We start from the raw sequence: 21,896 nt of genomic DNA, 5'->3' as shown, positions 1-21,896 counted from the left end.
TTTTTTTTTTTCATTTTCACAATTTGTGAAGTTAGGGGAGTAAAGTTGTAAAGTTAGGAGAATAATGTAAAGAAGAAAGTCATCAAGTTAAGAGAACAATGTAAAATTACAAAAATAAAGTTAGGAGAACCAAGTCAAAGGAGAATAACGTAAAATTGTGAGAATAACAAATTTAGGAGAGTATCGTAAAATTCCAAATTAAATCATGAATTTAGTAGAATAAAGTGGTAAAGTTGGGAGAAAAAGGTCACAGTAGTTACAAGAATGTAATAAAATATTTTATATCTAGTCTGAATATGGTTGTCATTTTAATAGCAATGCTACAATAAGTTGAGACATTTTTATTTTATTAGGAGAAAAAGGTGCCCCATTACTAGGAAAATTTGTATTTATTTTTAAAAAAAGGGGGAGTTAGCAAATTACTGATAATGTTACAAGATCAAATAATTTTTTTTCACCCGCTTCGAAAAAAAACATCTTCCTTGAAAAAGTCATGAATTTAGGAGAATAAAGTTGTAATGTTTTCAGAACGGGATTGCATTGCGAAAAAAAGTCATACTAATACAATTAAAAAGTTCTTAATGGTTATAAGACTATACAAAAATACAAGTAGTTGTGAAAATAAGTTAATTTTTGGAAGCTGTAAAGTTATGAGAAGTTGTAAATTAACAACGTTCCTAACTAAGCCTTGTTGCATGAACTCATGAAGCCTGCTCGCATGAGAAGTGCAACGTCTTCTAAGACAACCAGAACAATCCAGTTGCGATCCATTCTATGCTATCAAATTATCAGCTCACATAGAAAGAGCCAGTTTACAATAGCCTCGGAGTAGGTTTGCACTGGAGGAAAACACCACTCGTGTCCTGAGCAAAAACCTTTTTTTTTTTAATTATCATCATCATCATCATTTGTCGTTGAAAATAACTTTTACAGCAGAACACACATGACCGAAAACAGCTGCCATTTCACGGAACACAGTACTGGAAGAAGGATGTTCAATTTTGTGTGTTATCACTCTCTGTATATCTATCTATATATATTTATAAATCAATAGAAAATAACAGAATTGCTCCTAGGTGATATTGTGTGTCATTTCATATGGAGTTTTTCTGCTGTAGTTAAAAAAAAAAAAAAAAAAAAACATTTGAAAAGGAGGTGGGACGACGACATGAATGACAGTTGAGTGATGCTTGTTCTTTTTTTATATCACCAAATCAAAACTTGCAAAATAAAGGATTAAATATCATCATACGGCACGCAAAAAAACAACATGGCAGCGAGAGAGCAAGCATGCAAAAAACGGTAGTTTATTTTTTTTGGGGGGGGGGGGGGGTCGATTGAGGACAAAAAAGGTGACAAACGAGGCCTGATGTGCTGTAAAGTGACCAGGAGTGCTGCTATACAACAAATATACTCTTTTAGTAGCAATTTGTTCAGCTCTATGACAGGGTTTCCCAAACTAAAAATGTTTGCTGATGTATAAATTCATGATAAACAAAACAACAGACATGACTGGTATTACAACAGCCATCCATCAACAAAAACTCCCCCAGGACACAAAATGCCACCAAATGTAGTCATGTTATGAGGAGAAAGTGGAAAAAAACAACAACTAAAAATGATTGACTTTTTCATGCAACAATACAAAAAAATAAATAGTACTTGTATATTTCCATGTTGATAATAGGACAATAGTCATAATGTTATAAGAATGAAGTTTGTTAGTGTTATTACAAGTCGAAATTTTACAAGAATATTTTTTCGAAAAACAGCCGTAAAGTTACGACAAAGTCAATGTTTTGATAAGGTTATGTAGTGTTGTAAGAATGAGGTCATAATATGACAAGAAAATAAGTATTTTTTTTCCTGAATTGTCAAATCATTACGAGAATAAAGATGTGTTTTTATTTTGCATACTACAAGAAAAAACTAAAGTAACATTACGGTAAAAGTCAAAATACTATGAGAACAAACATAGGAAGGTGCATCATTTTAGGGAATAAAGTTGTCGTTTTGTTCTGTGTGATTTTATTTGTACTCTATTTTACTATAATATAGTTGTAATGTTATGAGAATAAAGCCATTTTACTGGTAAAAATAAAAGTTGTGACAGTCACCAGGCTTTTTGGTGAAAAATGTGTGATGTTGCGAACATCTATTTGTACTGTAAGAAAGAAGAAAAAAGTTGCAACATTTTATTACACATTGTAAATTATTAAATTTTTATTTAATGAGAATAGTCCTAATAAGGTCTTTTTTTCCATGAAAGGTTTTGTGACCAGTAGTAATGACTTTCTTTCATGTAAAAACATATTTAATTAGAATGAAGTCGTAATATGAGAAAAGTTGCAGTTTTTCCTGAAAAGTCATTGTCAATTATGAGAAAATCTGTCATGTTACGAGAATAAAGTTGTAAAATTCTGCCAGTTTCACCAAATATGGCGAGAATAAAAGGTGGTATTTTGCGATCATTTTTTTAGGCGGTGACGTTACGAGAATAACGCTGTAATATTATTAGGTAAAGATGCATCTTACCATCGATGTATTGTTATAGTTGTACTTTATTTTTCAAGAAAACTATTACAATAGTCACGTTATGAGGATACAGCCCTATTATTGCGGGTCAAATGAAGAAGTTATGAGAAAGTTTGTAAGGGGACAATGTAGTTCCTAGCTGGAACCCATACTTAATACATGTACTCATTATTATGTACCAACATATAAAATAATGATAAACAACACAACACACGACTGTACTAAAAAATAAAAACCCTGCCAGGGCTCAAAATGAGCCTCAGTTTAGGAAACCCTGTTCTCTGCGAATTAAAAGAAAAACAAAAAGCAGGTATGACCAAATCTCATCCTTTGTGGTTTTTTAATAACCCACTTGAATAATAAAGGTCTCACATTTCTGAGACATAATTCAATAAATCTCTTGAAAAATAATTCTATCTATCTATGCTTTTTTTTTTAATAGACTTTAGTACAGCACCCTTGTAGTTATTTTTGTTTTTATCCAAAAGCACCTAATTTGACCCAAACAGATCCAAAATTCCCATCGATGATCTTGAAAATAGGGGAGCCAATCGAGGGGCTTGGCTTACATGACACCATCAGTTGACATGGATGTCACACACAGGCAAAAACAAAACAAAAAACACAGGCCTGCACACCCCGGAAACATTGGGTTGTGCCAATACATCTCCAGTGTTGCCAGCTCCTGAGTCAAAATGGCCTCCCCCAGGTGTGTGTGTGTGTGGGGTATATTCCCCTCCAAAGAGTGTGCTTGTAACGCCGTCTTGCCGAAATGGACGCCTTCCCTGTTGCCAAGGGTCCAGATACTACCAAGTCAGGCGAGCGCTTCCGATTGACTCTCCACCATGAAGTGGAACCTTGAGCTGAAATGGACGCCTTCCCGCCAGTTTGTTGCTGGGGCTCCACGAATTATAAATCAGGCGAGTCCCTCTGATTGGCTCTCAAGGAATATTTCTCGTTTTCTGATCCTCGAGCAGGTGCGCTCTTTTGATTGGCTCTCAACCAGGAAGTAGGACCTTAGTGTTCCGTCTGTCTTGAGCTTAACTGCTATCAAATGTACAATCAATATAGTATTTATATAGATAGATGTATATATTATCAGTCAATAGGGGCATCTCATACAGGACCTAAATACTGTATCTATAACATCCACCGAACCTTTTTTCCTATTATATATATATATATGCGTGTGTGTGTGTGTGTGTGTGTGTGTGTATAGACACTAAATTCTCAGTCATATATATCTCGTTTTACTTCCGCGTTTGAAAATAGTTCGATTCGTCATGCACGCAATGGTCGCTCCTCTCACTCTTGATCTCGTTTATCTCCCGGCTTGTTGTCAGCTTGAGCATAAAAGCAACCCCCCCCCCCCCCCCCCCCCCCACAAAAAATATCCGTGGGTCGTCCGTCCCCGTCAGTCGTCGTCCACGTCTTCGCCCTCGGACTCCTCCGCGGCGGCCCGGCGTTCGAAGCCCTTCTCCCGGTGGCGCTCCTGGATCTCCTTCATCTCCTCGGCGTAGCGACTGAACGCGCCGCCGAACTTGGCCCAGGCTTTGAAGGGTATTGTGATAGAGTTCCTGTAGCTGGGCTTCACCTCGCTCACCCGCAAGAACACGCCGTACTTGTTGGAGCCCACGTCGAAGAAGAAGCGCTTCGAGTCCACCATGATGGAGGTGCCCTCCGGGAGCTCGCCGTAGCCGGCCGCCCCTCCTGCACCGCTGCCGGCCAGCTCGTCGTCGTCGCCGCCGTAGTCGTCGATCAACTTGGCCAAGGCGTCGCGGAACTCTATCAGACCCTGGGCCGGCAGCGCGATGGTCTGTCCGGCCTGCATGCCGGCGCCAGGCATGCCCCCCGCGCCGACGCCGAAGCCCGGGCCTCGGTTGACGGTCTGCCGGATCCGGAGGAAGCGACCCCGCTGATTCTCCTTCAGGTCGAGGTAGTATTTGCGGTTCTCTCGCACCAGGAACTCGCTCTTCAAGGCCCGCCGAGGCCCGCTGTCATCGCCGCCCGCCGACTGGGCGATCTGCTCCGGAGTGCTAGGCCCCAGCTGGGCGTAGTGCTCGATGAAATCCCCGAGGTAGTCACGGAACTCGGCCGCCACCGACATGGAGAGCGTTAGCCTACTCTTCGAGCCCCCGGCACCGACCTCGGCGATTTTTATGAAGCGGCCTTTGGCGTTTTGCTTCACGTCAAGGTAGAAGCGTTTGTTCTGAATGTCCAGCCGCTTCGAGGCCAGCTCCTGAGTCTCGGGCTCCCGCGGGTAATGCTGAAAGCCGCCACCTCCTCCTCCGCCACCGCTCCCTCCTCCGCCGCCGCCGCCGCCACCGCCACCGCTGCTGCTACCTCCGCGCTCACTTCCACTGTCCCCATCCGCCATCTTCACCACCAGCAGCCCGTCTCTGCGTGTCTTCGGTCCGCTTTGCCAGCTATGCTCGCGAAGCAAAGATGCCGGATGCCAGATACTGGATGCTGATTGGTCGCCTCGGTTGCCAATCCTCACATTGGCTGAACTCCTGCGTTTCGATTCGTTGGTTGCATTGCTCGTCAAGCAAATGATAACGCCCCCATGGGTGACGCGCTAGCTCGTATTGTATTTACAGTTGAAAAGTCGTGATATGGCTACAGTTATAGGGAGTTTTTACCGTTTATCCGTGTTTGTAGCTGACAGCTAAGCCTGGAAACATGAAGAGGTTTAATATTAAGACGTGAAAACGTAAACACTACGATGTCCTATACTGTGTATTTTGTACATTTTTGGGAAATAATACCACTGAAAGGACGCTTCACAATACAAGTCCCGCCTACTTGGAGAAAATAACCGTCCGATTGGTCGCCATGGTTGCCAATCCTGACACAGCCGCAGTACTGCGTTTCTATTCGCTGATTCAGATGCCCGTCAAGTGTAATGTAAATGCTCCCCAACTGGTTGTCGAGCTAGCGCATATTTTATTCACAGTTGAAAACTGCAAAGCGTTAAAGGCGTGCTATGGCTCCAAGAAGGCGCTTTGAACGTTTTTTGTAGCTGACAGCTAAACGTGCTAACATGAAGAGGTTTACTATAGATGTACTGTAATATTCACAACTACGATGTCCTATATTGTGTATTTTGTACACTTTCGGGAAAGGAAATCCTCCATGCTTCAAGTCCCGCCTCCAATGGCCGAAAGAAAGTAACCGGATAAACTAGATGTTGATTGGTAGCCACGGTTGCCAATCTTAACATGAACTGAACTCTTGCGTTTCTATTCGCCAATCCCCACGTCTGTCAAGTGGAATGTCCACACCTCCGGAAGTATACTCCAGGTTCCAAGCACCGCCTTCTCGGCAGTTTCGTGCGCAAAAGACAAGCGCGATTATCGCCGGTTGGGGGATGGGTGGACACCTTGCAAGCCGTTCCCTGATTGGTCAAAGCGAATATTCGAAGAAACAACGCGCAATCTGATTGGACGCTCGGGCTCCCACCACGGCTTTCACGAAAAAGACTTGCGAAAAGGGGCTTTATTGTTTCTTTGCCTTCGGAAGCCTAAATTATTTGCTATCCACACACTGCTTCAATCAAATCAAGAGGTGGAAAATGGTGAGTAAGCGTCTACTAGTGCGACAAGCGTTCGGCGGGACGTAGGTGTATTCAGTTTTGTAAAAAATATTTGCCGATAACCAGTAGGAAAGTGCTGCTTTGAATCACAAGGTGTTTGGCTAAGTGTCACAGCTAAAGTGTTAGCATTACCGGAGGCGCCAGAAGTCCGAGTTCATTAATTAAGTTTTAATATGAAGCTTTTTACCGTCGACGAAGCCACACTTGAATCATCAAACGACGGTCTGTTACACAACTAAGTGGCTTTTGGCGAACAGTTTGTGGTAGTGGTTTGTAAACAATTATTTGGATCATTAATGTTTTTTTTTTTTTTTATTATTTTCTCTGTTTGTGTATTACCAATATTGCAGTTCTTTGCTTCTATATGTCTAATATTTAGCTTTCTGTGTATTTTAAAAAGAACAATTTTTAAATTTTTTTGGTAATTGTGGTATTTTTTTTACCGTACGTTTTGCCCCCAGTACTTTTTTTGTGCTACATACTAATGTTGTAATTATATTTCTATTTTTATTTCGTTATCCTATGTAAACATATATATTCAGTTTTAAGGGATTTAACCTTTTTAATGATTATTTTTTTATCTAATCTTAAGGGAGTTTTTGGTGTTCTTCAGAGTTTTTTTCTTTTCAAACATACTGACATTAAAATGCAACGCTACATGAGCGATATTCATCTTTTAAGTGAATTATGATCAATGTGCAATCAATTAAACTGACAGGATTTCTATTGACTGTGAGGCTGTTGGGATGCTACAAGCTGGTAACGTTGTGATGTTATTGTAGCTTATTTTTGTGTCTATCTGTACACTTTTTATTCATTAATAGCTTAATGTAATGAATGCTGTGTAAGAAGTTATCAGTTTTTAAATAAGGTGCTGAGCATTTATGTACTGTATTTTGTACGTATACAGTATGACTGACTAAATCTGTGTGTGGCATTTCTTGTGCCAAAATAGTGAGATAAATGTAAAGTTGATGCAATATAAATTCTTGAAAAAAAGATTTTTGTTTGCAGGCTGGCGGCAAGGCAGGAAAAGACAGCGGCAAAGCCAAGGCCAAAGCGGTTTCGCGCTCACAGAGGGCCGGCCTACAGGTGAGTGCCACACCTAAGAAGACGATGGGAACCGGAGAGTACCACTAAAATTTTTCCCACTAATATTTGTATTTTTCATCAGCTATATTTTATTTATTTATTTTTGTAGGTTGGTTCTCTTTTTTTTTCAGTTTTTTTTTTGTGTGTAATGCTTTGTCTCCTGACATACATCTTTTATAAGGTGATAAATTTGATGGGAAAGACCATTTGGCTGAATATATTTTTGTGTACACCATTTGAAGTCCTACAAATCCATTGTCTCTCTCCCCCCACGCCCTTCAGTTCCCAGTAGGGCGTATCCACCGACACTTGAAGACCCGCACCACCAGTCATGGTCGCGTCGGCGCTACCGCAGCCGTGTACAGCGCCGCCATTCTAGAGTACCTCACCGCTGAAGTGAGCACTATGTGTGTGTGTGTGTAGTGTTTGTGTTTGTATGTTGTTATTGTGTGGGTGTTTGTGCACTCATTTGTCTATATGTTCTTGTGTTCCTCTCTTCCTTTGTGAGTCTTCTTGTGTATGTTGTGTGTGCATGCGTTTGTGTGTCACAGTGTCTTCTCACGTGTATTCTTTTATGTGTTTGTGTGTGATCGTGAAGGTGTTTGTTTGTTTTATCTTAAGTTTGGTGTGTTACTCAGGTCCTGGAGTTGGCGGGCAACGCGTCCAAAGACTTAAAGGTGAAGCGTATCACTCCTCGCCACTTGCAGCTGGCCATCCGTGGAGACGAGGAGTTGGACTCGCTCATCAAGGCCACCATTGCCGGCGGAGGTGAGTTACGCACGCTCATACATACACACACACACACCAAATAATTACATTTTCCATAATAATGGCCTTGACTATCCTTTTAAAAATGAGACTCTCAACCAGCAGAAGTACTGTTGAGTCAACATTGTATTCTATTCTCATATACAAGGTGTCCATAAAGTCTCTTTATGAATTGGTGGTAACAACAGATCAGTCAAGCTGCTGCGTACATTTATTATTGTTCCTCATTAGCACAAGTCGATGCATCAGAATCAGAATCATCTTTATTTGCCAAGTATGTCCAAAACACACAAGGAATTTGTCTCCGGTAGTTGGAGCCGCTCTAGTACAACAGACAGTCAATTTACAGAACACTTTGGAGACAAAGACATTGACAAAAAACAATTGTGCAAAAAGATGCAGAGTCCTCTAGCACTTAGAGCAATCCGAATGACTAATATTGCAATAGTCCGGTTTTAGTCCGGTTTTCCTCACACAATAAACATTATACATCATATATTTATAATTCTCGTGTCTCCTTGAACTGAAGCAATGGGTCGTGACTCTAAAGCTTTGATAGATACATGCATATATACTTACTTACATACGTCAGGCAGACACCCAATTAGACAGACATAAGACATTAGCATCAACTTATGTCACCCCCTCACAATGTGTTGTTAATTTGTAAAGACACTTCATTTATATAATAATAAATATATTAATTCCTCGAGTTGCGTTCATTTTCCTAACCCTCAGGAGATCATAGAGACATTTGTGCCCGTTCATTTGAGTTAATGTATTTGCATAAATGTTGTCTAGTTTTGTATTTATTCTGTTTTTGTATTTTTTTTTCTATTTGTCTAGTTTTCTCCCAATTGTTTAGCAGTGTATTTTTCATCTATTTTTCTTTAATACATTTAAATATTTTTCTAATTTGTTTTTTTTCTAACATTTTTGTACTCCTCATCTAAGACTTTTTTTAAAAAGTTTGATTGTACCTAATATATGTATATTTTAATTTGTCTGCTCTTATTCTGTTTTTAGTTATATTTTGAGTAGTATTGCTTTGGCTTTCGTGCACTTGTGCTACAGTGCGTTATACTTATTGATGTAGGTTTGATGTAACCTTGTTTATAAAAAAAAAAAAGAGAGAGAAAAAGAAAAATCCCCCAAAGTAATTTAGTATGAATATTTCATAAAATATCGATTATTTTTGTCACATTTTAAATTCATTAACATAACATACATTGTTTGTTTGGCATAACGTTGTCTCCAATTTTGCATTGTGACAATTGTGTTTGTGTCTGTCCAGGTGTCATCCCCCACATCCACAAATCCCTCATCGGGAAGAAGGGCCAGCAGAAGACCGTGTAGATGCCCCACCTCCAACGACAGTTTTCTGGGTTTCGATCATCGAACCAGAGTTTTTTTTGTTGTTCCCCCCCCCCCCCCCCCCCCAATTTGTTTTGTTATTATTATTGTTATTATTATTATTATGATGATGATAGCAAACCAAGAGCGATTGTTTAGCGTTTGTGTTGTTATACCCCCGCCCCCACACTTAACTAGAATCACTTAACGACAAAAAAAGAAAAACCTTTTGTATGCCTTGTGTGGTTAGAATGCTTGACTGGGGGGAGTTGTTGTTGATGTCAAAATAGCGACAATGAATTTGTTTGATTGGCCTGTTCTATGTTTTATACTGAAACTGTTAAAAGCTCTTGTTTTATATGATACCAATTTGTTTTGTGGTTATTTCCTTTTGAATATAGCGCACACGTGATATTTTTTAACCATGGCAAAAATGTGCAACGGTGCTTTGGAACTGCACAATGTGACAAGTATTACCTTTTGTCTTTATGACATTGAAATGAAAAATTATCGTGTATGCTTGTTTTTTTTAAAAACTTGAACAATTTGAGTGTGATCTTGTGCCACATGCCCCCCAATGTGACATATCACTACATATTTAAACATTAGAAGTCGCTACATTTACTTACTAACCTCAGCAGGGCTTTGACACTCAAATGTACTGTCTGTGCGTGTGCACAACTTGAATTGAACGCCATGACATTCTTGTAATGAACAACATCAGAACCTTTTTTCTTAAAGCTGTGTTTGACGACTTTATTTCAAAAAAATTTTTGTCTTTGAATAAAAACACCCTTTGTATGCTATCTCTGAACGGAAGATGGCTTTTCCTGCATGGTATTGAATGGTTTGGAAACAATATTAGTTTAAATTTTTTATTCTCGTTAGTACCGTCTCTCTTGAGAGTAGCAGACAAACAGAGAAGAAAATGTGAACCATATGAGGACGCAACAGCAAAGATGACATCCGAGGTATGGATTTTAATTATTGTGCATACTGTATTCCGAGTCTCTTGAGTGTAGTAGTTGAGGTTAGTCTGTTGATTTACAGTTTACCAAAAATGAAGTCATTATTGTTCCTGCCACATTTTCCATCTCTGAGTGTAGAAGGGTAAAGGATGCAAACAAAAGGACTTGACTAAGATGGTAAAGTAGAGGTAAGGATTTGAAGTATCGTGACTCCCTGCACCGTATTTAGTGTCTCTTTGAGAGTAGTTTGTAGTGTATTGATGACCTGTACTAAAATGTCAAATTGTTTTGTTTTGTTTTTTTTATATTTTTTTTGTCAATACTGTATTAAGGGTAAATTGCGGAAGTCATCAGGCAGGGATTTGTATGACTACTGTATTTAGTGTCTGTGAGATAAACTGCTAAAAATAATTATGATTATCAAAATGTCATAAATGTAAATTAAATGGAATTTTTGTGACTACTATATTTTGTGTGTGTTGTGGAAGACAGTAAAAAGAAGACCAACTAGAAGAAGGATGCGACTCAGACACATCAGGTAGGGTTTTGAATGATTGTTACTACCAAATTTAGCATCTTTTGGGTTGGTAGACAAATGTGAATTGGAGAAGGACGGTACGACTCAAGATACAGTAGCGAAGGGATTTCAATTATTGGGACTACTGTGTTTAACGTCTCTGGGAGGAATAGTTGTCTTTTGGTTTACAGTATGCGAATTTCAGGCGATTACTATTAGCATTTCCAATTGATATTGTTACTACCTCCTTTAGCGTCTGAGTAGTAGACTGATAGAAAGTTCGGTGGACCTTATATTCCTTCTTGATTTAAAATACACGGTGATGATTTGGGCACCGTTAAAAATACAATTAATTGGACGGGGGGTGTCACTTTTAAGCCCTCGATTATAACGTGTTTGACCCGGAAGCAGTAACCATGGATTGTGAACACGATTCCTCTTCGGATAACAAGACTGCTGTAAAATCAGGGGTGTCAAACTCATTTTTTGGCACGGGCCACATTCTAGTTACTGTTTCCCTTCAAGGGCTGTTATGAATGTGAAACCATATACATTAATTGTTTAAGCGCCTCATCATATTATTACATATACACAAAACAACAAATTGATAGATAGCTAGATTTGAAATCAGAAGTCCTGGATAATAAGTTTTTCAAGTTACTGTAAAAAATGGTTTTGGTAACAAACAAACCAAAAAAAGTTCAAAACAGCTCAACGTCATTATTTGTTACATTTGACAATTTGAAATTTTGGTACAGAATTTAGCAAGAATCATGGAAGTTGGTGCACATGATTTGCTTTTGCGAGCCACATAAAATGATGTGCATAGTTGGATTTGGTCCCCGAGCCTTGAGTTTGACACCTTTGCTTTATATTATTTACTCTGAATTTGAAAGAGATTATTTTAATCTGAAAAAAAACAATAATTTCAAAAACATTGAAAAATCGCTTGTAACGTCAGATGAACAGACAGGGACGAAGATGATGATACATGTTTATATGATTCATTCTGAATTCAAAACATAATAACCTAATTTGGAAACAAAAATAAAGTGTAAATTACAAAAAAAAAATCGACGGTTATGCAGTCATATACACGCGCCGTTTCCACAAGCACGGTCACACATTTACCGTAACAAAAAAAAAAAAAAAAAAAAAACTGGACGAAGAGGATATTTTCCCACTCATTGACTTCGGACGACCCGCGATTACAGGTATATTCATTCTCAATTTGAACTTGATTAATTTAACAGCGAGCCATAAAAGGGAAAACGATCCCTTGGTACCCCAGATGTGAATGGTTTTCACCCGGAAACAGTATTAGGCGCATGCGCCGTGTCTTCTCACGCAAGCGTAACAAACATGGACGCATTCGGCGAAGGCACAAAGAAGGAAATGGCGATTCTGAAGAGAAGCCGCGACGAGGAGGATGAATCCCACTTGACGAGGAAGCCGGAGGTCGACGTCGACCACAACACGAACGTGGCCAACCACTACAACCGGCTCCAAGAGGTCGGACTGGCCGCGCGTAGCCAAAGCCGCATCTTCTTCATGCGGAACTTCAACAACTGGATGAAAAGGTTGAGCTCATCTTCTCTGTTGTTCACCAACAACTCTCCACTGTGTGTGAGCAGAGGAGAGTAGCCAAATATTATACTCAAGTTAGAGTACTGTTACTTTATAGTTTTATGTTTCAAGTCAAAAGTAGTACTTTATTACTCAGTGGGGAATCCTGTGTACCTGGTAAGTTACTTCTAATTCATTATTTTCTTAATCAAAGCATGCACGTCAAATAGACAAAAATATAAAAGAGGAATGTGCAACTCAGGATACTGCCTAACAATATCACTTTAAATAAAACAATTAGTGTGAACTTAATAACATAAAATAAGGCAAACTAAGCCACAAGAAAGGTTCTTAAAACAACTTTCTTTGTTTGCACTCATGAAATAGCACAATTGGCTCGATTGGAGCCGGAGACAAATTCCTTGTGTGTTTTGGACATACTTGGCAAATAAAGATGATTCTGATTCTGATTCTAGGATCAGAGTTTTAGGGGTGCTGAGCTCCCAGTCAGGCAAGAAAAATGTCACTCGTGTACGTTTTAACGCAATTTCTTTCATACATTTATGAAAGAAAAGCACAACACTTTCTATGAGACTGTGACTGAACTGTTAAATCTAATCAAGTTTATTTACAGTGGGTCCTGGAAACTATTCAGACCCCCTTACATTTTTCGCTCTTTGTTATATTGCAGCCATTTGCTAAAGTTAAGTTATTTTTTTTCCCTCATTAATGTACACACAGAACCCCATATTGACAGAAAAAAACGGAATTAAGTATTCAGACCCTTTGCTCAGTATTTAGTTGACGCATCCTTTTGAGCTAATACAGCCATGAGTCTATTTGGGAATGATGCAAGTTTTTCACACCTGAATTTGGGGATCCTCTTCCATTCCTCCTTGCAGATCCTCTCCACTTCTGTCAGGTTGGATTGTGAACGTTGGTGGGCAGCCATTTTCAGGTCTCTCCAGAGATGCTCAATTGGGTTTAAGTCAGGGCTCTGGCTGGGTCATTCAAGAACGGTCACGGAGTTGTTCGGAAGCCACTCCTTTGTTATTTTAGTTGTGTGCTTAGGGTCATTGTCTTGTTGGAAGGTGAACCTTCGACCCAGTCTGAGGTCCTGAGCCCTCTGGAGAAGGTTTTCGGCCAGGATATCCCCGTACTTGGCCGAATTTATCTTTCCTTCGATTGCAACCGGTCGTCCTGTCCCTGCAGCTGAAAAACACCCCCACAGCATGATGATGCCGCCACCACCATGCTTCACTGTTGGGACTGTATTGGACATGTGATGAGCAGTGGCTGGTTTTCTCCACACATATCGCTTAGGATTAAGGCCAACAAGTTCTATCTTGGTCTCATCAGACCAGAGAATCTTATTTCTCACCATCTTGGAGTCCTTCAGATCTTTTAAAAAAAATTTTTTTAAGCAAACTCCATGTGGGCTTTCATGTGTCTTGCACTGAGGAGAGGCTTCCGTCGGGCCACTCTGCCATAAAGCCCCAACTGGTGAAGGGCTGCAGTGATGGTTGACTTTCTAGAACTTTCTCCCAACTGCATCTCCCACGATTGCTCAGTTTGGCCGGACGGTCAGCTCTTGAAAGGGTTCTGTTCGTCCCAAACGTCTTCCATTTAAGGATTATGGAGGCCACTGTGCTCTTATGAACCTTAAGTGCAGCAGAATATTTTTTTTTTGTAACCTTGGCCAGTTCTGTGCTTTGCCACAATTCTGTCTCTGAGCTCTTCAGGCAGTTCCTTTGATCTCATGATTCTCATTTGTTCTGACATGCACTGTGAGCTGTAAGGTCTTATATAGACAGGTGTGTGGCTTCCCTAATCAAGTCATAGTATAATCAAACACAGCTGGACTCCAATGAAGGCGTAGAACCGTCTCAAGGATGATTAGAAGAAATGGACAGCACCCGAGTTAAATATAGGAGTGTCACAGCAAAGGGTCTGAATACTTATGGCTGTGTGATATTTCAGTTTTTCTTTTTTCAGGAATCTGCAAAAATGTCAACAATTCGTTTGTTTTCTGTCAATGTGGGGTGCTGTCTGTACATTGAGGTAAAAAATGAACGTAAATGATTTTAGCAAATGGCTGCAATATAACAAAGAGTGAAAAATTTAAGGGGGTCTGAATACTTTCCGTACCCACTGTAAATGTTGAGCCACAGGAAAAGAGGAATGGATTGGAATCATAAAGTAGGCATATTTTAACACTAATTTCCGGGGGGGAGACAGCTCATTTTGATAAAGCGGCATCGCTACATACACATTAAATAGTTGCATTTTTCAAACACCTATGGAAAACAGCAATGTGTTTTCTCAAGTTTGAAGTGGAGTTCTTGTAGGCTGAAGTGTAGACATTTTTCGGCAGGCTTTGATGACAGCGCACGACATAGCTTTTCAACTTCTAAATCTGTAAGGTAAAATAGATTGAATGTTTGGGGGTGTTGTTTCCTCCTTTGTTTCTGCCATGCTTCACGTAATTCAGCCACGATGAAATATTTTCTTCTTTGCGGGGCAGCAGAGATTTTGATGTGCTGTCATGTGACTGCCTGTCTCCGTTTCATTGGTGAAATGGAGTCAAAGGTGGTTACATCGGATTGATGAAATAATCTCCTGACAGCGCTTGAGGGACAAGTCTCTCGAAGACGAATAGGTAGCTACAAATAAAAGTAGCGAGTGGAATGTTACTCAAAAATAACTTTTCTTAACTAAAATAGTCACGTAAAAGTGAAAATTATGTTGCACTAAAACTACTTTGACAAGCACAATTTATCCAAAATATTACTTAACTGTAACTTGTAGGTAATTTAAAGATATTAAGTATGAACAATCAATGGTATTCATATTAACATACCTACTGTACACTTGCTTGCATCATTATCCATATTTAGACCTCCCAATTTGTAGTCATTTTTTCAAATATGACTATTTAGGACTGAAACAATTAATCAAATAACTCATCATTTAATTCCCCCCAAAATTGAAGCACAATCTCTGCTTCACAGTAATAATTTTTCCACACGGGCTAATGTTACTGCAGACTCATTCATCTATTCATCCATGTGACCATCCCCAGCGTCCTCATCGGCGAGACTGTGGAGAAGGTGCGCGACAATGGCCAGCAGCACCTCTCTGTGCTCGACCTGGGCTGCGGCAAGGGCGGCGACCTGCTCAAGTGGCGCAAGGGTGGCATAGGCCACCTGGTGTGCGCCGACATCGCCAGCGTGTCGGTGGAGCAGTGCCGCAGCCGCTATGAGGACTTGCGGAGGAAGAGCCACCGAGACGAGGGCATGTTCAGCGCCCAGTTCATCATGGCCGACTGCACCAAAGAGCCGCTGGCCGACAAGTTCGACCGGCCCGGCCTGACGTTCGACATCTGCAGCTGCCAGTTTGTGTACCACTACTCGTTTGAGAGCGAGGCCAAGGCCGACATGATGCTGAGGAACGCCTGCGAGTGCCTCAAGCCCGGCGGATACTTCATTGGAACCACGCCCGATGCCTACGAGCTGGTGAAGAGGCTGGAGGCGTCTCACTCGCTCTCCTTCGGTAACGATTTGTTCCAGGTGTCCTTCCAGGCCCGGGGCGACTATCCGCTCTTCGGTTGCCAGTACCACTTCAACCTGGACCAGGTATACAGTTTTTACCCGCTATTTACGGTTTTTGTGCTCAGGCAATAAAAGTATTGCTTTGGACCCATCTTGTGACAACTATGTTGAAGTGAGCAGCTCCATTTAGGCCGGCCATGTCTAATAAAATAGTAGTTTGAAGTTCACTTTATTGAACAAACGGTAAGAAAACACACATAATAAGCACATTCATACACAAGCTGCCAATGTCCACAACTCATGCAGGGTCACTCAAAACTCAGTTAACAGCCAGCCAACTCTCTACTCTCATTCGCTGACACCTATGTCACTCACCAGGCCAGGACCTGCCTTTTAAACGCACATACACTCAAAGTCACTGATACTATCGTAGAAATAGGGATGGGTACTGAACCCCACTATTGAACTGGCTCTGGGGCTAAATTATTAAAGCCCGGAGTATTGATAATCTCCACCCTTAACGATAGGGCTGCATGATATTGGGGACACTGCGATTATTATTATTATTTTTTATTTTTTTTCAAACTTGCGATTAGGCCTATCTTGATAATTACTATATTGACTTGTCATTCGATAAATAAAATGGACACAATAGTTTTTCCGGACTCGATAAATTGTTATTGTTGTGGTGAGCCGGCGCGCAGATCACACAGTGATCCGACAAGAGTTGGACGGCTGTGTCATTAGCCGCTAGTGGGCTCATGGAACGCCGACAGGCTGGTACACTATTTAATGTAATGTGGCTCAATCCAATACCGCACAGCCTTGCTCCATGTGCAGCGCATAGATTCGCAAAACAGAGACCGTAAAGGGAACGTTAACTTGTTTATTCACATGCTAACAAGCTAGCTCGCGAGCTTACGAGTTAGCGAGTTAAGAAGCTAAACAGCTCACGCCGCCGCAGCAATGTCGTTTAAAACCTAGCGCTTCGCTCCGAGTGTTTGTGTGTGTTAGTCCTCAATTAACACAAACACGAGAATGTTAACATTTTATTAAGCATGACCTCACTGGCACACGCTATTCAGCCAATAATTGACTACAGCTAATGTCAACATATATTTGATTGACCGGTGAAGGGCTTGTTTTCAGCGGACCAACCACACAGTTTGCATAGTTATTTATTGAAATGAGTGAGTGGGCCCCACACCAAGCGAATAAGTCCCAGAGATGAGTATCTGCGGACACATGCAAGTGAATTGACACCGTCTTGCATGCACAATAAACCTTCAGAAGTAATTGTAATTGCTGCACCTGCACTGCGGGGGCTGAGGACCCCAGCCTGTCTACCTGAGAGGCGGGGTCAGGCCCAGGGGCCAAGTAATACTGAGTCTCGAGCCGACATCGCATTAAAAAAAAAAAAAAGTGGACATCCAAATTTCAAAGTTTATTTAAAAAAAAATTTTTTTTGCGCTAAATTTAATGATACACAAACTGTATTGAACTGCTCAAAATGTGTATTGGCAGAACTCTGGTAACTTTTTAAAATGTTTCTTACTGAAACTCCTCATTTGAGTAACAGGACAGAAAGTAACCGCAAATACATGAATCAGAATCATCTTTTATTTGCCAGGTATGTCCAAACACACAAGGAATTTGTCTCCGGTAGTTGGAGCCGCTCTAGTACGACAACACACAGTCAATTGACAGAGAACACTTTTGAGACATAAAGACATTGAGAAAAACAGTCACTGAGCAATAACGGGTTGCTAGTTATCTGGTAATACCGGTACAATATTTATTTTTTTGACAATTGTGCAAAAAGATGCAGAGTCCTCTAGCACTTAGAGCAGTTCGAATGACCAATATTGCAATAGTCCGGTGCAATGACCATTGTGCAAAGGGCGCCGAAATACAGCCATATGACATTTATGCAAATATCATGTTAACACACAACACATTACCGTAAAAAATGTGCAGGAAGATTAATAGTAGTTACTTTTTGGGTGCAGTGATAAATTTTATCCCCCTGGGGACGCAAATGGTCAATAAAAGCTTCATCGTGGTATTCGTCTGAGTGTATTAACGGTAAACAATACATTTACATTGTAATAGCATGTCTTAAATGTAGGCTAATGCAACCAAGTGGGCAACAAGCTTGCTTGTCACCAAGTAATTCACACTCGCTAAACATGTATTTGAAGTCAAGTCGTTTGAATGCGTCACAATTGTTAATATGTCTGATGTTCTTTCGACTCGTTGATGACGGCGTTCAGCGAGGTGGCTTTGCAAACTTAAGGCTTCTTTATATCGCACGGGCAGCTATCCCGCGCACAGTTTGCCTTTATACTCGAGTGCAAACCACGCGCACCTGTTTTGAAAATGTATTGCATTTCTCCTCCAAGTCGGGGGTGTCCCTACGGCTGGTGTTGGCTAGGACAGATGGCCATTTCTGGTAGCAGTTTTTAAATTACTTTCCGGAACAAGGAACAAAGCAACAACAATTGCGACCGAGGAACAGTGTCTGCTAGAACAAATGCATACGTTTAATTATACTGCAAAATCGATCAAGAAGGTGGCGTCGGTGGTATGTGGAACCAAGGGGAAAGCTAAAATGCACCATTTACGAGAGATGATCTCCGTGGCATTCTGCGCGTGGCGACAATAGGTTCTGTGCGCGCGTCAAGTGACTAATAGGGCCTGCGCGTCCCCTATACGTCAGCCACGTGATGCAATCCGGGCGCTGTTGGCTGCGCGAGCGCGGCAGTGTAAAGAGGCCTTTATTTAGAAGTACAGTATCTTTCAGCTTGCTCTCAGGGTGGGCAGTCCCTGTCGGGTCTCCTTGTTCCAAACGAGCGTGGCGGAACGGGCCAATAGAATCAAGGCAGACTGTGTGTGTGTCGCATACACAGAGTCTGCGTCTCTTTCATATACGAAACCTTTGGATTATTTTCTAATTTCAATTGTCAGAAAATAAATGACGATCTTTTTCACCCGATCTCGGTCAGCTGTAAATTACGTGATCGACCCCGATTTTTGATCATTTGATCAGATCAGGACATACTGTAATTTCTCGTGTATAATGCGCACCCATGTATAATATCCCCCCCCCCCCAAGTTGACCTCAAAATTCTGGAAAACCGTTCTACCTATGTATAATGCATTTTTTACAATGCATAATTTAGCTTCCATCCATATGATAAAAATATGAAGTATTATCTGTACTTTTGTTAGTTTTCAAAGAATTATTCTGAAGTTAAGCACTTTATTTGAACACGTAATACTGTCTTTTGATTTACTTGCTCTTATATTTAAATTCACAGGCCTACTTTTGAGTAAATTAGTAAACACACAGTTGTGCTCATATGTTTGATTACCCAGGCAGAATTCGTAAGATGGGTACAGTTCTTTAAAGAAAGCACGAAGGGCCAGGCGAAAGACATTTAATTATATTTTAAAGGGATTCAAATTAAACTGTCAAGCATTTCAGAAAAGCATTATTAAACAAAACATAACCATAAAGAAATTAATGATGGTTGTTTATTCAGTCATCAGCCATATTAAAATAAATAAAACATTTTACATTCTGCCAGGGTATGTAAACTTATGAGCACAGCTGTGTATATATATATATATATATATATATATGCAGTCATATGTACCCCCTGTCATATTGGAATGAGAGTGTTGGCTACACCTTTTTCAGAACCTTTAGGTGGCAGTGGCATATTAGAATAAAACTGTACACATTACTCATCTCTAGGTGGCGGTGGCATACTGGAATGAAAGTGTACGGCTTTTTTATAACCTCTCATTGGCGGCATACATTTATAAAATGTGAAAGTTTTTTTGCATTTCCCTTATACCCATCTATAATGCGCACTATTGACTTTTGACAATTTTTTTTGGGGGGGGGGGGAAATGTGCATTATACACGGGAAATTACGGTACCTACTTTTGTAACCCTAGTAAAGATTAATTTATACTTTTGTACTTAAGTACATTTCATTATTTACTTTTTTACTTGGGTAGTTGAATCAGTAACACATCTTTATTTCTACTTAAGTTCAAAGTGTGAGTACTTTTGCCACCTGTGCATGTAGGTGGTGGACGTCCCGGAGTTCCTGGTCTACTTCCCGCTGTTTGAGCGCATGGCGTCACGCTACGGCATGCGCCTGGTGACCAAGCAGCGCTTCTCAGAGTTCTTCCGCGAGAAGGTCAAGCTGAGCCATCACCGCAGCCTCATGATGAAGATGGCATCACTGGAGGAGTTCCCAGGCGATCATGGTGGGCGCCCGGTGTCCGAGGGCGAGTACCAGCACGCCCGCGAGCACTGTGACCGGGCGGGCAACGCTGGGATTCGTTTGGGTACGCTCAGCAGGTCTGAGTGGGAAGCGGCCAGCATCTACCTGGTGTTTGTCTTCCAGAAGATGTCCTGATGGGAGATACTACACATCCTAGAATGCACTGCAAACAACTGATCATACAGAACCCCAGACATGACATGGAGAGGGGGGGGGGAAATTTATGCACAAAATGCTAATTTTTGGCCCTGAAATACAAAATGTTGGCCATAATACAAGATTTTAGTTAAGAAATGCTCATTTTTGGCCACAAAATACCAATTTGTGGCTGGAATTAAGTATAATGTGCGTACAAAAGACTAATTTGTGGCCACAAAATATTGTGGTCATGAAGTTGGTGTCATGTATTTATATATTTTATTTTATTTTTTTATTTCTAAGACGTCCTAAATGAGAAAATACAACCTCTACAATGTAATGTCAGGAACTGACCCACTTGGAGCCCCAGACATGACAAAAAAAATGTGGCGACAATATAGACATAACATATGCACAAAATACAAAATTCTGGCCAGAAAATGGTAATTTGTGGCATTGAGTTTGGTGTAACATGGGTACGAAATGCTAATTTTTGGACACCACATACCAAAGTTTGGCCACACATTAGGTATAACGGGTATGAAATGTTAATTTGTAGCCACAAAAAAAAATTGTCACAAAGTGCTAATGTGATGGCTTGAATTAGATGTAATGTGTGCAAAATGCTAATTTGTGGCTACTAAATTGTAATATTGGATTTTTTAATTTGGTATCGTGTGCGCACAAAATACTCAATTGTGGCCATGAATTTTATCTAGTACCTTTTCTAGAACAGGTACATTGGACTGAGATGGCGTATTGCAGTTTCGGGCGAGGGTGTGCTTCATTAGCTTACACAGACATCAGTTGTTCTTGGGAGTGACATTAAAAACGCACATTAGTATTTCGTGCACATTATATCAACATTGTGGCCACAATTTTTTTTTTTGTCCTCTCCATTTAATGTCTGGGGCTCTGTGACCCAAGCACACCTTTTTATTTTATTTTATTTTCCTCATCACTGCTGCTTTGAAACACCCCCTGTATACTTTAGTTTAAAAGAGAGGACAATCTTCAAAGAAAAATTATGGAAAAGTGACTGTAATTTTTTGTATCCAAATAGTTGGGACTGTGGATTGCTTACCCACCCGTCCAGTGTAAAATGACATAACCAAGTAAATCTTTTGTTTCCCAAAAGAATGAGACAGATTATTATTATTTTTTTGGTGTCACAGTTTTACTAATTTGCATAATCAAGCCCCACATAAAATTTCTCCCTCGACTTGGCAGCTTGGCTGGGTGAAGATCTGCCGTTTTCAAGCCATGGTCGGACAACACTGGCTGCAACACAATCATGGCCAAGCCTGTTACAAAATTGAGTAAAATGGAAAGTTAAAGCCTAATTACTGTAATGTATTTTTTGTTAAATAAAAAATATTACTCATCATTGTTTTTTCAAGCAAACATTTTTGTGGGGGCTTAATCAAGCGTCAACAACAGCAATGTCACATCCAGAGGTCGAAGTTCTTCATGAAAATTTATTTGATTAAAAAACAACTAGTCATGACAATC

The 21,896-nt window shown here is 40.4% G+C and overlaps 3 protein-coding genes across 3 annotated transcripts; 2 read left to right on the top strand and 1 right to left on the bottom strand.

Moving 5' to 3' along the window:
- Positions 1 to 1,612: 1,612 nt before the first annotated feature.
- Positions 1,613 to 4,953, bottom strand: LOC133475811 (transcriptional activator protein Pur-beta). Its single transcript, XM_061769244.1, has one exon. The coding sequence runs from the start codon at positions 4,910 to 4,912 to the stop codon at positions 3,950 to 3,952; it is 963 nt and encodes a 320-aa protein (XP_061625228.1). The 5' UTR covers positions 4,913 to 4,953; the 3' UTR covers positions 1,613 to 3,949.
- A 1,002-nt stretch (positions 4,954 to 5,955) lies between these two features.
- LOC133475835 (histone H2A.V) lies at positions 5,956 to 9,708 on the top strand. Its single transcript, XM_061769280.1, has 5 exons — positions 5,956 to 6,112; positions 7,145 to 7,222; positions 7,505 to 7,618; positions 7,861 to 7,990; positions 9,285 to 9,708. The coding sequence occupies exons 1-5, from the start codon at positions 6,110 to 6,112 to the stop codon at positions 9,344 to 9,346; spliced, it is 387 nt and encodes a 128-aa protein (XP_061625264.1). The 5' UTR covers positions 5,956 to 6,109; the 3' UTR covers positions 9,347 to 9,708.
- A 2,402-nt stretch (positions 9,709 to 12,110) lies between these two features.
- rnmt (RNA (guanine-7-) methyltransferase) lies at positions 12,111 to 21,771 on the top strand. The gene is made up of 3 exons (XM_061769235.1): positions 12,111 to 12,408; positions 15,477 to 16,029; positions 20,046 to 21,771. Exons 1-3 carry the CDS (start codon positions 12,191 to 12,193, stop codon positions 20,379 to 20,381), a joined length of 1,107 nt encoding a protein of 368 aa, XP_061625219.1. The 5' UTR covers positions 12,111 to 12,190; the 3' UTR covers positions 20,382 to 21,771.
- Positions 21,772 to 21,896: the final 125 nt, after the last annotated feature.

This window comes from Phyllopteryx taeniolatus, chromosome 3 (assembly GCF_024500385.1).
Source record: "Phyllopteryx taeniolatus isolate TA_2022b chromosome 3, UOR_Ptae_1.2, whole genome shotgun sequence".
Lineage (NCBI taxonomy): Eukaryota > Metazoa > Chordata > Actinopteri > Syngnathiformes > Syngnathidae > Phyllopteryx > Phyllopteryx taeniolatus.
This window is presented reverse-complemented; position numbering and strand designations above follow the sequence as displayed.

What these genes read in the sequence shown, in the direction of transcription:
- LOC133475811 (XM_061769244.1), bottom strand. Translation starts at nt 4,912, where the DNA reads ATGGCGGATGGGGACAGTGGAAGTGAGCGCGGAGGTAGCAGCAGCGGT.
- LOC133475835 (XM_061769280.1), top strand. An exon ending in CACAGAGGGCCGGCCTACAG is followed by an intron (nt 7,223 to 7,504) that starts GTGAGTGCCACA and finishes CACGCCCTTCAG; the next exon opens with TTCCCAGTAGGGCGTATCCA. An exon ending in GGCCACCATTGCCGGCGGAG is followed by an intron (nt 7,991 to 9,284) that starts GTGAGTTACGCA and finishes GTGTCTGTCCAG; the next exon opens with GTGTCATCCCCCACATCCAC.
- rnmt (XM_061769235.1), top strand. Translation starts at nt 12,191, where the DNA reads ATGGACGCATTCGGCGAAGGCACAAAGAAGGAAATGGCGATTCTGAAG. An exon ending in TTCAACAACTGGATGAAAAG is followed by an intron (nt 12,409 to 15,476) that starts GTTGAGCTCATC and finishes GACCATCCCCAG; the next exon opens with CGTCCTCATCGGCGAGACTG. An exon ending in ACCACTTCAACCTGGACCAG is followed by an intron (nt 16,030 to 20,045) that starts GTATACAGTTTT and finishes CTGTGCATGTAG; the next exon opens with GTGGTGGACGTCCCGGAGTT.